General features: G+C 35.3%; 1 protein-coding gene across 14 annotated transcripts in view; it reads right to left on the bottom strand.

Moving 5' to 3' along the window:
- The window catches only part of C2CD5 (C2 calcium dependent domain containing 5), a 101,468-nt gene that overhangs the window by 21,432 nt on the left and 57,345 nt on the right, over positions 1 to 22,691 (bottom strand). For all 14 annotated transcript variants that reach the window (XM_032855277.1, XM_032855282.1, XM_032855280.1 and 11 more), the window contains 6 exons: positions 19,457 to 19,571; positions 15,918 to 16,013; positions 13,114 to 13,305; positions 8,943 to 9,129; positions 5,308 to 5,472; positions 1,556 to 1,696 (listed from right to left, as the gene is read on the bottom strand). In XM_032855277.1, coding sequence (XP_032711168.1) covers positions 1,556 to 1,696; positions 5,308 to 5,472; positions 8,943 to 9,129; positions 13,114 to 13,305; positions 15,918 to 16,013; positions 19,457 to 19,571 — 896 coding nt within the window. The remainder of the gene's footprint in view (positions 1 to 1,555; positions 1,697 to 5,307; positions 5,473 to 8,942; positions 9,130 to 13,113; positions 13,306 to 15,917; positions 16,014 to 19,456; positions 19,572 to 22,691) is intronic.

Here is a 22,691-nt window from a genome sequence, read left to right as displayed (position 1 = left end):
TTTAAAACTGAATTACATAGGGATAATTAAAGCACAGCTAAGAAAAATAAATCCAAATTCTGTTTTTCTTATTCACAATATTCCATTGTGAATAATAAATAGTGAAACCATCCAACTAGACATATGCTGACATTCATCTATACAGCAGGAATCTGACTGACTCTCACACACTTCAAGTGTCCCTTCACATTACTATTGAGACTTGAAGAACCATTTTTAACTTTACCATAGCTATCCACAGTCACAGCCATACCTCAACCCACTATTCCCAAAAATATTCCACACCCAATTCCAACTACAATATCCTGTCTGTTCCCTCTCATACTGAATCTGCACCTTGCTCTCAGCCTTCTACCCAGATCTGGAGCACTTTCACTCTCTACTTAGCTAGGATCTGGGACCATAAAGCTCAATAATGCTCTAGACTGTTAAACAGATTCCTGGGGCCTACCTTGAAATTTTCATTTAGTTAATTTTCATTTACTAGGTCTGAAGTACGGGCTCCAGAGTTTGCATTTCTTACAAGATTCCAGATGGTGCTGATGCTATATAGGCAGCCACAGCACACTCTGAGTAGCACTACCCCAAAAAGTACCCTAGCACCTTTTACCTCCTCAGTCTTACATTTTCTTTTACCAACCTCCATTTTTTGTTCATTCTCAGACTGTAGAAAAATATGAGAAACAGGCAAACATCCATATAGTCTGAGTTTTCTACAAGTCAACACTCTCACCTCAGTTCAGTCTTGTGCATCTCCCATGGCTGACATCCTGATCACGTTCATAGGCACTGTTCTAGATTCTTCAAATGTCTAATCCCATCCCCCAAAAATTCTACCATGAGCTTCCTGCTTTACTAAAATAAAGGCATCTGATGTTTTTCTCTCAACTGGAACCTTACCAGAACATTTCTGAATATCCTCATTTGTTTTCCTTTCCTTAATACCAAAGGAAGATCATTTATCTCCATTAAAGCTAACTGTTTATAGGGCAGGGCAGAGGGAGCAGACTTGCGAGGCAGGAGGCTCCATATATCTTCCACGCCACATTTATTCTCCAGGAAAGGTCTGAGTGTGTTTTTATAATGGAAGCTCAACCATACCTTCTAAATTCAGTAAGAAAACACTATACTCAGAATTCGTAGTGCTATTATACACATGTGAAAGGATACAATTATACTAACATGTTATAACACATGAAGCAAGTAGAGATAGTAAGTCAAAAAACAGCACTTTAATTTAAATGCATTCAAGTTTACAAAAATAGCTCTAAGAATTAAGCATTACTTTTTTAGCTTAGGCACTATCTTAATTTTATTTCAACCCATACATTAATTTTTCCAAAATCACCTGCATTATTGTACCTGGGTTTGATCAAAAAAATATATAACAACTTCTAATATTTTAAAATTTGCTATAATTTCTATAATAAACTTTTTGTATATTTATAACAGTTGCAATAATACAAAATCACATCACATCAATTTAGGATCTGATTGTAACAATATACATCTTATCTTCCAAAAATTTTGAGAAATTAGTCTAATGCAGTAATACCTCCAACACAAAAGCATCTTTTTTCCCATGTGAAAGGTCCAATTCTGTAACTTCATCAGAGCTTTCTGACTGAGATCTTAAAAGTCTTGAGCGCTGTCTAGGTTCTGGGATGGGTGATCCTATAATCTCTTCAGATATATCCTAAAAGAAATACATTTGCTTTATGTCATATGAGATAGTCTTTTTCAGTTTTGGGGTTATTTTGTAAACTGTAGTCTTTTTTTCTTTTTACTCAAGTATAATGGACATATAACATTATATTAGTTTCAGATATATAACATGATTTCATACTTATACACTTCAGTTTGACTTTAAATTTTTATATTAATAAATATCTGTAGAGAAAAAGTCTGTAAAATATATTCACAGCCTATATTTAATTTTAACTTTCATAATTAATTAGCCTTTTATAGAGTACATGGATATTTCCTTTTATCAATAATAGCAGCCTGGCTACACCGATCCATAAACATATAGGACTGCCAGCTAGCAAGGCAATACTGACATCTAGTGTACAGAGAGGACACCACAATGAGTAGGGAACTGGCAGTCCTTCCAGCTCAAAAGTTATTTTCAGCATTTAAAAGACCGAAAAGCCCAGAAAAAATTAAAATTTAGTCTCCGAAAAGGATTCTCACTTTTTTTATCTCTTCTTATCTAGTGGGAATTTTTCAAAGCTCCACATAATAAAATGAGGACTATGATAAATGTGTGCATGTATACATAATATATACATTATGCAGGTATTTGCTGTATAACTAATTAAGCTAAATAAACTTTGGTAGCTACAACAATGATCTTTTTGAGGTCAGTGTATGGTGTGACCCATATGGGTTTGCAAGCTTTTACCTACCACTACATAGTCAAAGATCAGAGCCAACCAGAGATTCTAAATATCTGTTGGCTACAAGGACTATCAGAATGTGAATACGTGTCTACAGCCATACCACCCTGAACGCGCCCGATCTCGTCTGATCTCAGAAGCTAAGCAGGGTCGGGCCTGGTTAGTACTTGGATGGGAGAATGTGAATACGTGAGCACAAATGCAAAAAGCATAGCCTATTGTTGGCATAACAAAGCTATGTTTTTTAAAAATAAAGAGTATAAGAATTTCTTTTCAAAATGAAGCTTTAAATGTTCATCGCTAGTGCATACCTTACATAAGACTACCACAATTTTGGGGTGCCTGGGTGGCTCAGTAGGTTAAAGCCTCTGCCTTCGGCTCCGGTCATGATCCCAAGGTCCTGGGATCGAGCCCCGCATCGGGCTCTTTACTTAGCAGGAGCCTGCTTCCTCCTCACTCTCTCTGCCTGCCTCTCTGCCCACTTGTGATCTCTGTCAAATAAATAAAATATAAAAAAAAAAAAAAGACTACCACAATTTCATAATAGTGATCTATAAAATAATTCCACATTCATTTCTCTTATTTATACCCCAAATTAACTTGCCCTGTATAATTCTGACAGGGTGCCTATTATAATGCCTATAAAATAAGAAAGAGCTTCACTTCAGAGGTAAAGCAGTTTGCCTGGGCTTGAAAACTACTTTAAGTGATAAACCTACCCAGTACAATGTTCTTCCCACTAGATAACACCTTTTTATAATTTTTTAGTAGTTTAAGATTTGGTTATGCTTCTGTCATTATATTATTGACCTAATAAAAGCAACTATCCAGGATTTAATATATCTTAGATTCATAATGAAATTTCACCACTGGTCCTGTTTGTTATTCTGAAAGTTTTGCACCTTTTGATACCTTTGTTTGCCTGAATTATCTCCAGTTAAGTGGGACTATATCTCTGCATTTGAAAGATTTTTCAGTATTGAGAAAAAAAAAAAATCAAACAAGGACATTCACTTCAGCTGGAGCTACCTTCCTAAGACAAGAAACACACTGATCCGCATTTTCAGAGTGGGCATACATTGTCTCAGAAGGAGAAAAGACGAAATTGTAATATGACTAGTGACCTACTACACTGACTTTGTCAAACAAATTCTGAGATGTTACGCTGAAATAAGGAGAGACATATTAGAAAATTCATAAGCTAGTCTTTTTGTGGAAATATAGTCATATTCAATACATTAAATCTAGATATGCTGAAATTTTAAGAATCATGACAGATTTATTCCCTCCTCTAAAATGTACTGCTAATACAAAAGCTCAATATTTATTGACTAGATGAAATAATTTAATTCACATTCTCTAAATATGTCTGACTTTAAAAGGCTCATAAAGCCAGACAGACACATAAAAGCTAAGTGCAGTAATATGGAACAGGCCCTATGACAGAAGCACATACAGAAACACTAGGAATGTAACAGAGGAGGGTGTCAATTCTTCCTGTGGGAGGTCAGCATGGTAAGTACATAGTTGATGAACACTGGTAAGCAAGAGTTCAGCTTCTTTCATGAAGCCCTAACATAAAGCTTTGCAAATCATTCTCCCCAAGAGGCATAAACACTATCTGTCAAATATCAAAACATAATTATAAAAGAAAAATAACGTACTGCCAACAAGCAGTCAGTAGTGTTGTGTGGAAACTTTTACAATGGTTATTTAAACATATAACATATTAACACACCAACTTTCTTAGTGAATTTAAAGAAGCTCTGTATCAGCGCTGTTCAACGGAAATACAAAGCACACCTCGTAGATAATAAAATCAAAAAGAAACAAAGTCAATTTTAATAAAATACTTAATTCACTATATCCAAAAGATTACACTTTCAACATGTAATTATATAAAAAAATACCTGAGACAATTTATATTCTTTTTCTATTAAGTCTTCAAAATCCAGTGTGTATTTTATGCTGATAGCACCCCTCAGTTCAGACCAGACACATACCAAGTGCTCTGTAGTCACATGTGACCACTGTCTACCACCCTTAACAGTGTAGCACTGTCGTATCTTTGAAATTCCTCTCAGATGAACTCTGTGAGAAAGCTGCAAGTCTGAAGCTAGAATGCAGATGCACTGTCCCAGATAACAAACCAAAATTCAATAGTGTGTATAAAATCAAATAATCACCATAATAATGTTATCCAAAAACTTTCTTTTTACCAAAGTATTTCATGATTGGACACTCATAAAAAAAACAAATGGATTCCTTCTAACTCCAACACTTCTTTCCTTCAATTCAGACTCTGGCTATGAGGTGCCCTCAGAGTAAGAGACACTGTGACATCTCCTACAAACTTAGTATCAAAGACTGCCTATGGAAGTGGAGGGTAGGAAAATCCTGAGAAAGAAGCTAAAACTGAAAAATGGTGTATTCTTTCCTATTTTAAGCATATAAATAAGCAATCTTTCTTTTAACTAAAAATGAACATTTAAACCATTTATTTAATCAAGAGGATACTACTGAACTGTTCCAGGCCTCAGAAATACTGCCCCCCAAGGGAGTTTCATTCTACTAGGAATAATAAGCAATGACAAATATAAAAAACATATTTCTTTGGGTTTACACACACACACACAGACAAGAGAAATAAAAAACAAATAAAAAAGGTGGGTGGGGGTTATCAAAAATTGATGGAAGGATACAATTTTCAAATAAGGCAGTCAGAGTCAGCTCCCTAAAAGGAGACATTTGAGCATGAATGTAAAGGGAGGTGAAAAGAATGAGTAATGAGGACAGCAAATCTCAACGGTGAAAAAAAATATCTTATGTCCAAAATAAAATAACACCAAAATAAGCTAACCCCTAAACAATAACTTACATAGTCACAATGTGGATTTATTTCACTTACCGGAGGATTGATTTCATATAATTCTTTATTCTTGGCAATTGTGTCATTTATCTTCTTTTGCATATGCGATATATGCTGTTCGTAGGAGCCATCATTAGGAGTCTTCCCAGCAATCTGAATGCCACCAGGCGTTGGTAAAGCTGCTAAATATACACCTGTGGCCGACTTGTAAAAATAATGGGGGAAATAATCAGAAAAAATATCTAAAGAATAATAGTCCTTAAGTTTTCACATTTATAAAAGATGTATTTGCCTTACAGGAAAAATATAATTAGCATCAGTGCATGTATTGGACGTACATGGGAAGAGTGCAGAAACACGTAACTGGTAACAGGAATTGGTTGCTTCTGGAGAGAATCCTGGGTAGGTAGGTGGGACAGCAATGAAAGAAGGATTTACTTTTCACTGCATACCCAACAGCACTTTTCAATTTTTACCTTATGATTGTAAAAAATAAATTGCATTGAAAAATAGTGTAGGAAAAAAAAGTTTAAAAGTTGTTGAAAAGTAAATGTTTCATGATTGATTAAATAATTCCCCTTTAAAGTGACAAAGTAAAAGGGAAACTTTTACAAAGCAAGTGAAGAAACTGAACTTCAAAAAGGACAGGAAACTTACTCAAGATCATACTGTCAATAAACGTGGAGGAGAGATTTGAATATGTTTCTCATTCTAAAATCCAAGAACCTGGGACACCTGGGTTGGTTAAGCGTCTGCCTTCAGCCCAGGTCACAATCCTGGGAGGCTCGGTACTCAGCAGGGAGCCTGCTTCTCCCTCTCCTTCTGCCCCTCCCTCTTACTTGTGGGCTCTTTTTCTCAAATTAAAAAAAAAAAAATCTAAAGCCCGAGAACTTTTCCTGACACCACCCCACCTTCATAATTACCAAGAAAGGAAACTACTTAATATAGATTTATTTTAAATATTTAATTAAATCACTATTAATCTCTGACTCTCTAATGGTACCACATGCCAGCAGTATTAGAAAACTACTAAGGGAAATACGAAACACAATATTTTCACACACACACACACACACACACACACACACACCCTTATGTGCATTTACGTTTAAACATGCTTATATAAGCAAAGCAACATATATATATATATACAAGTATAAATATCAAATTGTTAACATCGAAGGAGTAGAATGTAGACAAGAAAAGACATTTCTTTTAACTCTGGATACTTGTGTATTTTGAACTGTGTAATTTTTTTTTTTTTTTAAGAGAGTGTATGCAAGTGAGTTGGGAGGGTGGGGGAGAGGAGCAGAGAAGGAGAGAGAGAATCTTCAGCAGGCTCCATGCCCTGTTGAGCCAAGGCAGGGCTCAATCTCCTAACCCTGAAATCATGATCTGAGCTGAAATCAAGAGTCGGACACTCCTGTATGGGTTATTATTATTCTTTCTAATCAAATGCCAATTTTGTGAAAGTTCATCCTAAAAAGGGTATGATACTCTATGATGATGTCTGTGCAGTAGATGAAACTGATCCTTAGAAGCTCTCTCTCCTGGTTTGTTTGTTAGTGCCCATGACTGTGTCTATGACCCAGTCTCTAATACTCAACCTCAGAACCCTCCCGCCATATGAAACTTTAGCACACCACCTAACAAGGCAACAGCCCAGAAAGCTTGAGAACACAGACTCTGGAATAAGACAGGCCTAGGTTTGAAATTCAGTTCCAGTACATGTAATCGCACCACTTTGGACAAGTTTCAATCTATCACAGCATCCATTTTCCCCTCTAGTAAAGTAACCTTACATTCCTTCTGGAGTAGCACAGAGCCAGACACGCAGTAGACATTCATCAGAGATCAGTTATCATGGAAGCTACTCCTGGGGCCTTGAGACTTAAGTGCACAAGCTAAACCACAGCACAAAGACCAAAATATCAAACAATTGTAATGAGTGTCACTAGTGGTCAAGAAGGAAAAGACTAGCAAGAATCAGAAAAGGCAGTATTTTAGGCAGACACTGAAAAATTACACAAACTAGTTTCCTGGGGCTCAACCACCATAAGTATTTGATACAGCTGGCACAATGCTTTTTAAATCTTTGGATCTGAATCAAGCTCTTAGTTCTCACAGACACCCACCAATAATGACAGTTTTGTATTCAGCCAAATTATACATGTATAATAATTGCTAAGCATGAGAGTTTTTAGATGAATGAATTATAATGAACACTTTCTTCACAAGTTAATCTAGATATCAAATATTTTAATATAAATCAGATTACTTTCATTAATCATTGCAAATTTCTCTTGTTATAGAATTCATGATTACCTGATTAGTTTATCATTATCACACAATTATCCCCTACATACAGCAATTTACATATTTGTAAATGCATGAACAGGAAATAGTTTAGCATTTAATCTACAAATGCATACTGAGAAAAAAAATTCAAGTTCTATAAATTTCTTTAAATTAAATTTCTATGCATCTCAGAAAGATGGCAGAGAATTCCAATTTGGAAAGTGCCAGTGTCACAGATAAAGATTCTAGCTAGCCAAGTGTCTAAAATAGGAGAGGATTTCCATAAATACTGTTAATCAGTTTCTACCTGGTCAATATATATTGTGCAGGCACCTAGTTCTCTGGGTCTCAAACAACTTATAAAGACAACTCTCGCTTTACCCTATGATGACTTTCTAGTCAGAACTTCTTTTCTAATAAGACAAGGTGAACATAAAGCTGAGATAAAGACCTTCCCACTCCCTCACAATGTTTCTTTTTCTATTTTTTTAAGTAGGTTCCACACTGGGCATGGAGCCCAGTGCAGGCTCAGACTCATGACCCTGAGATCAGGACCTGAGCTGGGATGAAGAGTCAGACGCTCAACCCACTGAAACACCCAGCACCCCTCTACTGCCTCGCAATATATCAACACTTAAGAAAAACATACTTAAAAAAAAGAAAAAGAAACACATACTTCATTGCACATTCCACTGTTGACCACAGGAGCACATTTATGATGAAACTTAATTCTGTATTCAGCCGTAGGCTGTTTCATATGTATTGCTTTATTTTCTTCATACAACTATAGATTATTTTAGCATAGTGGTCCTCCCCCTCAGGGGTGACTGTGCCCCTGCAGGGACATCTGGTAATGTGTGGAAACATTTTTATTCATCACACTGAAGGAAAGCCATGAACATTTAGTGGGCGGAGGCCAGGGTGGCTGCTAAACATTCTACAGTGACCACGACAGACTCCTACAATGAAGAGGGTTCCAGTCCTGAATGTCAACTGCGCTGAGGAGAAATCTTGTCTTAGCAATGCATAAAAAATAATAACGTCCAGAAAAATGATGACCCACTTACTAAACAAGCTACACGTGATAATTTTTAGAAATGTGACTATTGAGATTGTCAGAATATAAAAATATAATAATATAAATATACAATTCTATATAATTTCATTAACTGAATTTTAATTAATTCATAATTATAAAAATAAAATGTTTAAAAGCCTATCACCCTATTATTTACTTCCTATAATGTCCCAACCCTTAAAGATCTTAATGCCAGTTTTTTTAAATAAGTCCTTTTAAAAGACTCTTTGAATCACATGAAACAGAATCTATTACAACTACAGGAATCACAAAACAAAACCAAAACATCTAAACTTACCGCTAAGCCCATCAACATATTTTCACCGACTGTGATCTGAATTCTCAGTCCAAATAAAGCATTCATTCCTTTGAGTTTTAGTTTATTCATTAGCTGAGTATGTACTTCATATTCCATAAATGGCAACAGATTACTGATAGCTGTGGCATTTGCTTCTGCCTGTGCTTTCTTTTTCAAGCGACATAACCTGTTAAGGAAAATAATTCAGTCACTAGACAGTATTCTTGGTACTATCTCAAGAAATGTCCAATTTTTAAAACTTTCTGTTAAGTGTACTTAATTAAAACATTTACTTGTTTCAAATGGGCTTATTAAGTTATATCAATAATCTTTTCTGTCAGCTTTTTCATTGTGTATGCTTTTGCTAAAAGTCCTATCTTAATGAAAAAGAAAATCTCAAAAATCTCTAGAAATGAAAAAATTACCAGTCAAAATCACTAGAGAATATAATTTAAAATCTTAGGTTTCATAACTCCATGTGGTCATATGATGAATGGACAGCAAAGGAAAAAAGTTAATTTATTCATTCAAAGAACACAAAACTTCCCTGAGCATCTACCATGTGCCAGGCCCTGTTCTAGATAGTGAGCACTAATCAACAAAAAAAACACAGAGCCCCCGTTCTCATGGTTACATTCCAGTGGAGGGGGATGGGAATAAACAAAGAAACAAGGTAAGCTTGGATTATGTTGAAGACTCAGGTGTCTGAAGAAAATGAACCAGGTGTCGTGAATTGGAATAACCAGAGAGAAGGCCTCACAGGAGAGATGATACCTGACTTGGGATCTTAAAAACAAGATGGAACCAAGAAAGCTAGAGAAACAGAATTACGGAATGGGGCTGACATATTAGCAGAACCAAAAGGAAACCACTATGCTAAAGTGAAGTGAGCAAGGGTGAGAGCAGCATGGATGGGGGTGCAGTTAAACGGGGACATGATCATGTTAGGGGCTTACAGGTCATGCTAAGCAATCTGATGTATTCTACCAGCAATGAGAAATTCAGGTAGGTTTTTAAGTAGTAACATGATCCAATTTATGTTTTAAGATATCATTTATACTCCTACACAGAACATGGAATAAGGATGACAGAATTGATGAGGAAATGGTAACAAAAAGCAATTTAGGTGACAGACAAGGACAGCTTAGACTAAAAAGGTAGCAGTAAAGATAAAGGAAAGATCCCCAAACTAATAAAGGGTATTAAGGTTAGTAGTTACCAATCTTCAGCTTGAGAGTTCATTAAAAAACAATCACTAGGACCCACCCCCAGAGTTTCTCATTCAATAGGTCTGGAGTAGAGCCCGAGAATCGGCATTTCCATAAGTTCTCTCAAGGATGGTGATCCTACTGATCTAGGGATGACACTCTGAAAACTGCTGGTGGACATTAACTCCCTCCTACCTAAAACAAACAAAAAACTGGATAAATTATGCATTTCTAAGAATCTTCTTAAAAGCATGACAGGATGAGGGCAGGGGGTTAGTGGAGAGTATAAACATAAGGAGACAGCACAAGGAGGTTCTTTTGTGGTAAGGGAACACAGTTCTGTGTCTTAACTATGGTGGTGGTTACACAAATCTACCTGTGGGATAAAGTTGCATAGAATTATACATATACACACAAATACACAAATGAATGCAAATTTTAAAAAGTGTAAAAACTGAGTAAGGTTTGTAGTATGGTTAACAGTTAACAATGTTAATTAACTGTTAACAATTAACAATGTTAATTTCCTAGTTGATATTCTACTATAGCTGTATAAAATGCCACCAATGAAGGAAGCTGGGTGAAGACTACATGGGATTCTTTGTACCATTTTTGCAACTTTCTGTGAGCCTATCACAGTCTAAGGAAACAAAACACAATGAATAATAATGAAAAGAAATAACAGAATAAAAAAAATTTTCAGATATTAAAGCTATCCATTAAAGAGTCAGTCACAGGTTATAACATATAACAAAAGATTTGAAAAAGAACAAAATGAAACTTACAGAAATAAAAAAAATTATCAAAAATTTAAAACCCCAATTATTGGGCTTACTAGAATATTAGAGACAGCTGATGAGAGAATTAAATATAGATAAGAAAGTAACCAAAATATGACATAGACAAAATGACAGAAAACACAGACAAGAGAGTAACACAAAGGAGGTAGTGAGAAAGTCTAACATTTTTAATTTCAGTAACAAGAAGAGAGAAGAGATGAAACATAGGAGAACTAATATCTAAAAACTGTCTAAAGCACATGAAAGAATCTACAGATTCAAGAATCCCAATATACAGCAATTAAGATAAAAGAATTCCATACCTAACATTTCACAGGGAAATTGCAGAAAACCAAAGACAAACAGAATAACTCACACATAGCCTGGTTGTGGGGGAGGGGGACAAATAATAGAAGTTAATCTAATAGGTTATCTCTCAATAGTAGTAATGAAAACCAGAAGGCAATGGAAGGGTATCTTCAATGTGCTGCAAGAAAATAAATGGCAGCCCAAAACCTTTTCAAGGTAAGTAAATATTTTCAGACAAGCAAAATAGACAGTTCACCAGCAGCAGACCCACCAAAAAAAAAATACTAAAGGGTATTAGCAAAAGAAAAACAATCCCAAATAGAAGGCCCAAGATGTAAGAGGAAATGAAAGCAAATGTAAATAGATCAGAAATACATTTGAAAATAAAACTTGGGGTGCCTGGGTGGCTCAGTGGGTTAAAGCCTCTGCCTTCAGCTCAGTTCATGATCCTAGAGTCCTGGGATCAAGCCCTGCATCGGGCTCTCTGCTCAGTGGGGAGCCTGCTTCCCCCTCTCTCTGCCTGTCTCTCTGCCTACTTGTGATCTCTGTCTGTCAAATAAATAAATAAAATCTTAAAAAAGAAAAGAAAACTCAACATGACTTTGTAAAATAACTCTGATGCAGAGAGGTTAGGCAGGAGAACAGTGTCAAAGAATACCACATTTGACATGAAGAATTAGACACAGCAAGGGGATCATTAGTTAAAATAAAGAAGGCTAGGGGCGCCTGAGTGGTTCAGTCAGTTAAGCATCTGCCTTTGACTCGAGTCATGATCCCATCGTCCTGGGATCGAGTCCCACATCAGGCTCCTTGCTCAGAGGGGACCCTGCTTCTCCCTCTGCCTGCTGCTCCCCCAGCTTGTGTTCTCTCTCTCTGATAAATAAATAATAAATAAATAAATAAAATCTTTTAAAAATAAATAATAACAAAATAAAATAAAATAAAACAATATAAAATAAAATAAAGAAGGCTAATATGAAAGAAGTGGAGAAAAATCAGTGGCTCAAAAAGTAAATGACACCTACAAGACTTCAAAGTTGGGTATGAAAGTATATGAGTCTGAAGCTCAGAAGAAAGTTCTGGACTAGAGTTGTAAATGTGAGAGTCACAAACATAGAGAAAGCACACAGACCTACAGGAATTGATGAGTTCAACTGGGGAGAGAGCTTTGAGAAGAGGGTCCAGACCCATGGCCTTTCTAGGATCAATAAAAGGAGGAGGAATCAACAAGGAGACTAAGGATTATGCATAAAGGTAGGAAAAACCTGGGGCAGGTGGTGGCAGGGGGCACTATGAAGTCAAGAAGTATGAAGGAGAAAATGATCAACTGTATGATACTGCTGAGATGTCAAGTAAGAGGAAGACAGAACTGCTCAATGGATTTGGCAACCTGGCAGTAGTTAGTGACCTAGACAGTAACAGCTACCTCCTGCATGACAACCACAATTTATCATGTCCTATCCAGGACATTTTAAAAGGAACTGCCAACAGCTAAATGAATTAATAAAAGAAACACTAGATGGCATTGTTCTTTAAAAGAAAAAAAATTAATTTCTAAAATGTATTACATAATGCCCTTAAAATAGAGACACATTACTAGCCCACAACAAGTTAATTAGTAACTTCATAATAATAAATGTACAGAATTTAAATGTTTAAAACTGCTTTTGTATATGAACTTTTTTGAGTTTTATAAAGAGCGTATTCTTCCTCCCAATTTTGTATGTGATTAAACACAAGATTCGGATAGCATTGCCCAGCCTGCCCAGGATCACACAGGTAGGAAGGAGTACAGCTGACGTTTGAAACATGTCTATTTGACTTCATACTCCATAACTCTTTTAAGGACCCTAAGCAGTGTTTGCGTAAATATACCTTGCTTGAATAAGACAACCTTTTCCAATAACGGTTGCATCTATTGGGAGGTCTATAGTTGTAAAGAGAACATCAGGAACTTTTTGTTTCCTGCAGTTATAGCAGTATGTGAGATGAGCTGGAAATGGCATATTCAGTTCATCATATGGTATGTGGCAAAAGCCACAGCCAGCAGGCAAATTTTCTTCTAGCCTGTATGAATACACAAAGAAAACAAATGAAGATGTCTTTAAAATTCTATGCATTTTTCTCAAAAACATTTTTATATACAATACTTATATACACACTACACTGCAACTTCTACCACCGTAGGTTATGAGAGTACCACTATGTCTACTAGAATTAAAAATGACCATGAAATCAGAACCATACTCTTTCGTATGAGAGAAAAGACTTACATAAGTAGCCACTGATTTGCATCAATTCATAAGTTTGAGGATGTCCCACCTGACAAAAACCACTATTATCCCAAAGGTTGCTCTTTGTGATACAACATAAAAACACATGGTTAGATACCAATTTAACTCAAATATAATCTCACACACACACACACACACACACACACACAAATTCCCAAGGAAGAAAAACCTCTTTAACCAATCTAACAATTTGAAAAAAAAAAAAAAATTATGATCAAAAACAAACCTATTTAAAAAGTCAAAAATAGGCATAATCTAACATTTCTAATTTCTAGTGACTGCTTTAAGATTTCGGAGAACCATTTCACAAACAACATATATATCATATATAAACCACAAAGGACCACACACAACCTTCCCAATCACTATAAAATGTTTGTTGTAATAATGTTTATGAATTCATTTTAGAATGATTAAGTATTTTTTTCACTCATCAAATATCAGGAAATTCGGGGAACAACAGAAATGAAAGCAAAAGGAAGTTCATGGAGAACTCCAGACTTTCACAAAGCCACACCTTCTAGGGCTCCAGAAAGACATGGATTCTCAATTCACTCCAAGCTAAAGTGACCTGTTAGTAGAAGTTGAAACTTGGCAAGTGGACAAATTAAAGAGAAAGGAAAGTTGTACTGTATCTATTATGAGTCAGGTTTCTTGCAAATTCCTTGTACATATTATTTCACTAAATAGCCACAATAACCCTCTAAACCTAATCACTCCCAGATATTCTTCTTTTATTGTTGAGATGGCATTCTGGTATATTAGAAGTAACAGAGAAATCAAACAGATTCTAAGTGGAGTTGTGTGACCTCGCACAAGTCATTTAACCTCTCAGAGCCTCATCTATAAAACTAGAATAATAATACTTACCCAGAAAGGCTAATAAGCATAGCTAAATACACCCAATATAATGTGCAGCAAACAGTAACAAAAACTAATTCTTCTTGACCTGAAACTGGAGATACTAAGTAACTTATTCAGTCACACTAAATACTAAGTAGCAGACCTCAGATTCTAATGTCAGGTTGTTTGAACCAAAGCCTATGTGTTACAAAAAGGCATATAAGGATGAAAACTGGGGCAATTTTTAACTAAATACCTCACAGAAATTTGAACTTAAGTGATTTAATATCATAGGCATAAAAATAGAAGTATTTAAATTTAGGAAAGCATGTGAAATATGAAATCTAGAAAAGGGACTATCTCTGAATATTGAGATCATGGGGAAGTTTTCTTCCTTCTACTTTCCTATATTTTTCAAATTTTCTCTAGTAAGCAGAAATAATTGTATAGCAAGAAAAAAGGGCATTTTCCTCTTTTGCAGATAGGGATGGTATCTGTTGCACTAGAATGCCATAAAAGAGAATTCACTGTATCCACCCAAGCCAGAATATCAAAATAATCAAGCTGCATGGGAAAGGTCATTTGTTAAATCAGACTTCTAACCACTCAAGAATGAAAATCAACTGACATGTGTCAGAACTATGGAGCATCACTTGGACAACTCACCAGCAGGCAGTTTTCTCAATAGAACACTCTGATTTTTAATATACTTCACAATGTTCCACATCTCTATTTTCCTATTTAAGATGACTTTCAATGCTCAGTAATATACTATGGTCAAAATCCATTTTTAATACAAGCTAAAGAAGAAACCGACCAAGGTCTTCTGTTTGCCTGCCTGAGCTAGAATATTTTTGTTATACAGAGACTTGCAAATTTACACTAAAAATAAAGCAAGTATGCAAACAGTGGAGTAAGGGGTAATTCAAATTTACATTATCCAGGTATACTCTGGCACCAAACAAACAGTTTTCTGTATGTGTATTTGATAATCTCATCTGTTTATGGGAAGCATTTTTGACATTTATGGAAGCCTACAGATTAAGGGATGAATAAATAAACTAAAAAGTAATCTCATTTAATTTCACTTTCACTTTCTCTTTCACAAACATTAAAGTTATACTTCACTTTCTAGGAACTTATATATATAATTTTGGTAAAATAGTGTTTTGTTTTATAAATTATAAATTTTCTTTATGCAAATTGTTTTATGACCTTTTTCTATTTCAGAGGTAAGACAAAGGGAAAGGAAAAAATCAAAAATTATTTCTATACTGTAACAAACAAAAAAATATATACTTGAAATTCTTTGATAGTCACACATGTAATTTATCAAGATACTAGGAAAATTATAATAAGGTGTGTCATGTACTATAGAACTCAGTACTTCTTTAGGTAAAAAGCAGTAAAGTGCCCTGGTCCTGATCCCTACAGTGTACCACTGAAACCCACCCTCATACAGAACTATCCTGGCTCTAAAGTTAAAAGTCAACTTCTCCCTTCCTTGCCCTTAGAGAAAAGAAGCAAGGCTGCCATGACAACCTCTGTTCCAAACAGCCCTCCACGGTGCCATCCTGCAGAAATCTAGGGTTGAGTACAGCTGCCGTGCCGGATGCAGATAAAATACAGACCTCTTCACTATAAGAGAAAAAAATATTAAATAGTTATTATCTCCAGGCAGCCTAGCTTTGGAAAGTGTTCAATATCAAAATGATTATAAGGGTGACAATTTAAATTCAAGTTAGACTCTACTAAATATTAATCATATCATAGGATTATCTCCTACCCTAGAATAAAAAATAGAAATAATTATTAAAATGAAAAGGGCAAGTGTTACTACTTTAGACGTATAAAAGATAAAGTATATTAATGACAATAAATTCCTTTAAAATATGGTAAAACTGACAAATACTGAAATGTTTCAAAATAATAGTAGTAACAAATTATATTGCTGAATTCAGCAATAATCCATAAAATATATTAAAGCACTCTTTAAATGATATTAAAGTTTATTAAAGTTACTTTAAAAGCTTAATATGTAATGATCAATGTCATTATTGCTATACCTTACTTTAAACTTAATAACAAAATGTATTTGAAACAAAGAGTATTCAAAATACACTAAGTGGAGCTTAAACTACATCATTATATGTATGATAAAAAGTGATTTTCAAAAGAATTCTTTCTTTATTACATATTACCTAATTTTAAATGATCAATAAAATTATTGAATGAAATCACCTAAAGCAAATGACAAAAGTAGCAGTCAAGGGACAAAATGATGAAAACACAGTAAAACGGACCAGAACCCTGAAAGGACATGAAAGAAATGGTCACTTGATCTGTAACTGAGTAGAGAGGCCAGGCTTAAAATGTTTAAGTGGGCACTGGAAATGCCAAAGAATAATGTGGAGCCACGGAGAGTACTGGATTAAGTTAGAAGGAGCTATGAGAGCAGAAGTACATTTCAGAGAGTTTATCCAGTAATAGTAAATCGGATGGATTAGAACAGAAAAAAAATGTGTAGATAGATAGGATTTAAACACAAAGACTTGTTTTGAGGTCCAGAGGGAAAAAAGAAGCTTGAATCAGGTGAATTCAAAGGTCTAGGTAAATTGACTCCTTTCTGTAGATCCCTGGATCTATCTGTGACAGATCCCCTGCCACACTGAATCTACACCTCTGGACTTCTCTGTATGCTATTCTTCTGCCCTGGAACACTCCCTCATGCCTCCTCTCTTCATTCACATCATTCACACTCATTCCCTGAGATTTAGTTTGAAGTTTCAGTTACTTTATTAACACTTTTTTTTTTTCATTAACACTTTCTTCCGATCTTACTTCTAAACTCCAACCCTCTAGATCCCGCAGCATCGCTATCATAAAATGTGTTATACTTGTCATAATCCTCCAGGAGAAATGAATCTGACGGCAAGAACTATCTTTTAAGGGCTCCTGGGTGGCTCAGTTGGTTAAGTGTCCCACTCTTGATTTCAGTTCACAGCATGATCTCTGGGTCATGGGATTAAGCCCTGAGTCAGTCTCTGTGCTTAGGAGTCTCTCTCTTCCTCTGCCCCTCCCCCCTGCACTCTCTAATAAACAAAATCTTTAAAAAACAAAACAAAACAAAAAAACCCACCACTACATATTTTAAAATTATAACCCTAGGGGGCGCCTGGGTGGCTCAGTGGGTTAAGCCTCTGCCTTCAGCTCAGGTCATGATCCCAGGGTCCTGGGATGGAGTCCCGCATCAGGCTCCCTGCTCAGCGGGGAGCCTGCTTCCCTCCCCCATCCAGCCTCTGCCTGTCTCTCTGCCTGCTTGTGATCTGTCAAATAAATAAATAAAATCTTTTTAAAAAATTAAAAAAAAAAAAAACTATAACCCTAGGAACTGAAAGCATATGACACTAAAACTATGAATGAGCCAAGACTATCTACTGGGAAGTAAGGCAGGATAAGCATAAAAAATTATTAGTTTAACACAAGTAGAACAGCTACACTGGGGACAAGAAGGTGCAAGAACATCATACATAGCCAGCCGAAGAAAAGAAAGGGCCCTCAGATGAAACAGCATGTCTCTGTAATGTCCACATTTACTGGAGTCTAATCATTTTTCTCCTAACAATAAAGACCACCAAAAGCACAAGAGAACTATCGATGTAACAGCTGGCAGTAAGAATTATTCAAGAATAGGTGGAAAAATAAGATAGCAGAAGGTCAAACAATTTCTAGAGGATATCTGTTATAAACTTTTTTTTTAAAGATTTTATTTATTGATTTGACAGAGAGAGAGTACAAGTATGCAGAGCAGCAGGCAGAGGGGGAGGAAGAAGCAGACTCCCCGCTGAGTAGGGAGCCCAATGCGGGGCTCCATCCCAGGACCCTGGGATCATGACCTGAGCCACCCAGGAGTCCCTGTTATAAACTTTTTGAGGGGCTGAAAACAGAGTTCATCAATGGCAGTCATAAAGTTAAATCAGAACCTGAGTAAGGAACTGGGCAAAGTCTTGGTCAAGGTAAGAGTCAAAATAAGCCAGATGTAAATGGGCAAATGAGATGGATGGAAAATATCAAGCTGTGATCCAAGAGTGAAATTTTATAGTTTCAAATTTTTAAAGGTAAACAGTTTTGAGCAATAATGAAGTCCAAAATGTGGATGAAAGTTAAATGGGGATAGAGGAGGACTTATGAATGAGAAAGCACAAGGTCAAGCTGTTGGAAGGAGGGTAATCATGTTCAATTGGTGGAGATAGCAGAGAATTAAGAAAGGCGGAAGAATATTTTGGAGGCAGTAAAGTCTGAACTGTGGAATGGCAAGGACTTTAAAGTAACAGAGTTTGTTGAAAGGAAAGGTAGGAGAAAAAGGAATTGAGAGTAAGGGTATGGAAGTCCCTTCCTAACTTGACAGAGACAAGAAAGATGATGTGTTGGCAGGATTAGTGAAAGAAGGCAGAAAGAGTTTACAGACAAACTTAAGAGACAAATGGCAGTTCATTTACAACAGATCAAGGGTCCCAATATTCCAGAGGAAGGAATTAGCAGGGCCACAAAATGTAGTCAGCCTAGAATTAATACTTGCTAAGTGCCGGTATTAATTCTCATTTAATTCTTCAATAACCTTAATTGATAGGTGGTCATTATCTCCATTTCAATCTATAAATTGAGGCTCAGAGGAGTAGTTACTTTCCCAAAGTTTTACAGCAATTTTTTTTTTAAAAAGATTTTATTTATTTATTTGACAGACTGAGATCACAAGTAGGCAGAGAGGCAGGCAGAGAGAGAGAGAGGAGGAAGCAGGCTCCCTGCGGAGCAGAGAGCCCGACACGGGGCTCGATCCTAGGACCCTGGGATCATGACCTGAGCCTAAGACAGAGGCTTTAACCCACTGAGCCACCCAGGCGCCCCAAGTTTTACAGCAATTTAGTGGCAAACGTGGCACATGGACCTCGGTCTGATGTACTCCCAAGGCCCATGCTCCTAGATCATGCCACAATTCTTTTCTCTGTACTTGTATAAAACTTTTACCCTTTCAGATGACAATCTGTAAATTACAGCATCTAGGAAATCAAGTTATCATTTACCAGATGCTAGTTGATTCACTGTAGCCCACTACAGCATGACAGCCTAATGCTTTAGCATGTGATTTTATTTCTTGTCTGATTTCTGCCCACCACGCATCTCGAGTTTCTGGTTCATCTGAAAAATAAATTTTAAATCAGTTCACTACTCAATAGCACATTGTCTATATGATAAAGAAATGTTTAAAATGAACATACTTTGGAAGGCAAAGACATACTGGTCTATAACAGATTTTAAAACTAACTTCACATGTTTAAAATGTTATTTCTCAAAAGGCTTATTAACATTTTAATTCAATGTTACTTCCAAAAAGGTTTAACATTTTAAACTTGATTGATAGAAAATAAACCAGCTAGTTCTACTTGCTTTATTACTTCAGGGGACATCTATAGAGAGGTATTTTATTACCTACAACTTAAAATGTAGACCCAGAGTTTCCAGATTCTAATCCTAAACTGAGAGGATATTCTATGTCTCACTCACCTTGCTCAGTGAACATTTTGAGTCATATCCATAAATTTAATTTAAATTCTGATTTCATTTCCTGGTACCTATTTTTTTTTTATAACCCACTATATTCTAGGTTCTTTCCAAGGCAAAGGTTTGTCAATGTTAAAAAAGAGAAAGCCATGTAGCCATCCTTGTGGGTCCTAAAGCAAAGTAACAAGAAATGAAGGGACTAGCCAATTTAAAAATAAAGAAAGCAAATACATTTAAAGATTATTACAAATAATTTGGTTAATGTATATAAGGACAAATTTCAGTTAGTACATTGTAACTTCATATATGGTTCTGTAATTAAGAAAATGCCTCAGAATCACAGCACTGCATTTTATTACCACAGAGGAGTCCAATATTGCTTGTAATAGAGCATTATAAATGGAGCATCTGGCTCACATCCTTCCTAATCACTTGCATTTAGCTGCAAAGTACTGGTGAAGAGCAGCTGCAAATTATAGTAACATTTCATGTGCAAAGATGTTAAAAACAGAAACAGTCTATAATGAGCATATCCTAATGTGTTTCTTTTGGGGGCCCATTCCATTTGGGAACAATTTGGGATAGAAAAAACTTAATCTAACTCAAAATAGGATGCTAACCTCCTGCTGTAAATTTTCCATATAAAAGGCACTATTAAAACTGAAAATCAAACAATCCAAAAGCTTTCTTTTTTGAATTTCAGTACATATTCAGTTTTCAAAATGTTTTTTAAATAAGCAGAATAAGGAGAATTATACTCACTAGTAAAATACTGATGACAGCAAAATAAAGAAAGGTTAAGAGGCTTGTTATAGCTGACATTCCTAGGATGTAATTTTGTTTCCTCCACAGGGAGGAGGATCAGCAAAATAGAGAAATGAGATAAAAGCCAGAGCTACAAATGATGCCAGCCAGTTCTTGTATTAAAGTTTTGGATCCAAGACAGAGCTAACACTAAAACTTTCTTTCAGAAAAAAAAAAAAAAAAAACAAAGAAATCCAGACTCCAGGAAACTGAGGAAGAGATCCAAGGACAAGATAAAATAAAGAAAGAAGAAAAATAGAAAAGACTACAATATGGTATTAGCAATCAATATTATGAATTAAGAAAAGTGTAAGGCAATTAGGTAGCCCTATTTTGTGTAAGAAATGTGTAAGGCAATTAGGTAGCACATACATTATTATGTTAAAGAATTTCTTCATATTCCCCCTGAAATACAGACATTAACAGCACAAATACACTCTCAAATCCATTCTCTTTTTTAGGTATACATGTTCCCAGACCAATTTGGGTATCTATTTAATGTCTTCCTTTCTTAATAAGGGATATTTTATCATAAGACAAAAATTTACTCAAGCAGTTGCTCAATCTATCAACTTATTTATGATTCTCTAAAAGTATCATAGATAATTATAGAAATACATCTCAGTTTGAAAAACAACAATTTTCCCTCAAAAGCTATGTAAAATAAAGTTTAACTTTTCTTTAAAAACACTAGTAGAACCTGCTATTTACTTTTTAAACCTTTCTGGGAATTTAAAATATTATTTGCTAAAGCAAATAACTGTATACTATGTTTCTATAAAAGCAGATTTTCTCACATTAGATTTGCCTATATCTGTGCCACAAGTAATACATGGTAGCCTTTCTGTTTTAAATTGAATTTTACAGAAAGTAATCCATAACATTATTTTTTAAATTAATTTAAAAAAAAATGGAGGAAGTTACTTATTTTAAGTTCAGGATATATTTATTTAGAAATGGCCAGCATGTCCAAATGGGAAAGTAGGTAATAATTACTATGAAATACATATAACCACATAGAATACAAAGTTTATATACATCAAACTTACCTTGGTATAACACACAAAATAATCAGATAATTAAACCAAACACTATGAAAGAGTAAGTGGCTGATTTAAAAAAAATAATAAACAAAACAAAAAGCTGAATGCAGCGCAAGTGGAGCATTCATATTCTTCTGGCAGGTTCACAAGCAGCCTTTATTTTGACACATGAGCCACACAACTGCACATGGGGATGCCATTGTTGTATTTAATACACTATTTACAAGTTTAAAAAAAGCTAAAGAGTTACATAACAGAGGAGCTAAGGAAGCAAATGGCATATGTCCACACTCCAAAGAATTTGTTAAATTTTGTTTTTGGCTTAAGCAAAAGCTCAGAGAACAAAGGGTTTTGCAAAGCATATTCAGCAGACAGGAGCCAGAAACAGTGGATATTTTGGCGCATGCTTGGATCAGGTGACAGTACAGACTGAAAACTATGGCAGCTCACTGAAATGGTTACAGAAAGTAATGGCCCTAGATTCTAGGTGAAAGCAAGGCAAGCATACAGTAGGGAGCACTTCATCACAAACTAGGAATTGAATTAACAATAATTATCTACAACTGTAAGCAAGAAGCCAAAGGATGAATTTGTTGACTATTAAATTTAGGGGTTATTTAATTAAAATAAAATTAAGAATAATCAATTTAATTAATATTAAAAAATTAAATTTATCTTCAAAGTCTATATATTTATGGCAGAGATGAGCCAGAGAATATTCACATAGTAATGATTCAGCCTAACTTATATAACTGAAGATTCAGAAATATCACCATATTTAATCCTATAATAGAATTTTTAAAGCTTAAAAGCTATTAACTGTATTCTTATGACAGGAAACACACTAGTTGAATTTGAATTGTTTTATCACTCTCCAAAAGTCAAAACTGAGGATCTACTATACTCACAA

The sequence above is a fragment of the Lontra canadensis genome, unplaced genomic scaffold, assembly GCF_010015895.1.
Source record: "Lontra canadensis isolate GAN:19392208 unplaced genomic scaffold, GSC_riverotter_1.0 scaffold9, whole genome shotgun sequence".
In the NCBI taxonomy this organism is placed as follows: domain Eukaryota; kingdom Metazoa; phylum Chordata; class Mammalia; order Carnivora; family Mustelidae; genus Lontra; species Lontra canadensis.
This window is presented reverse-complemented; position numbering and strand designations above follow the sequence as displayed.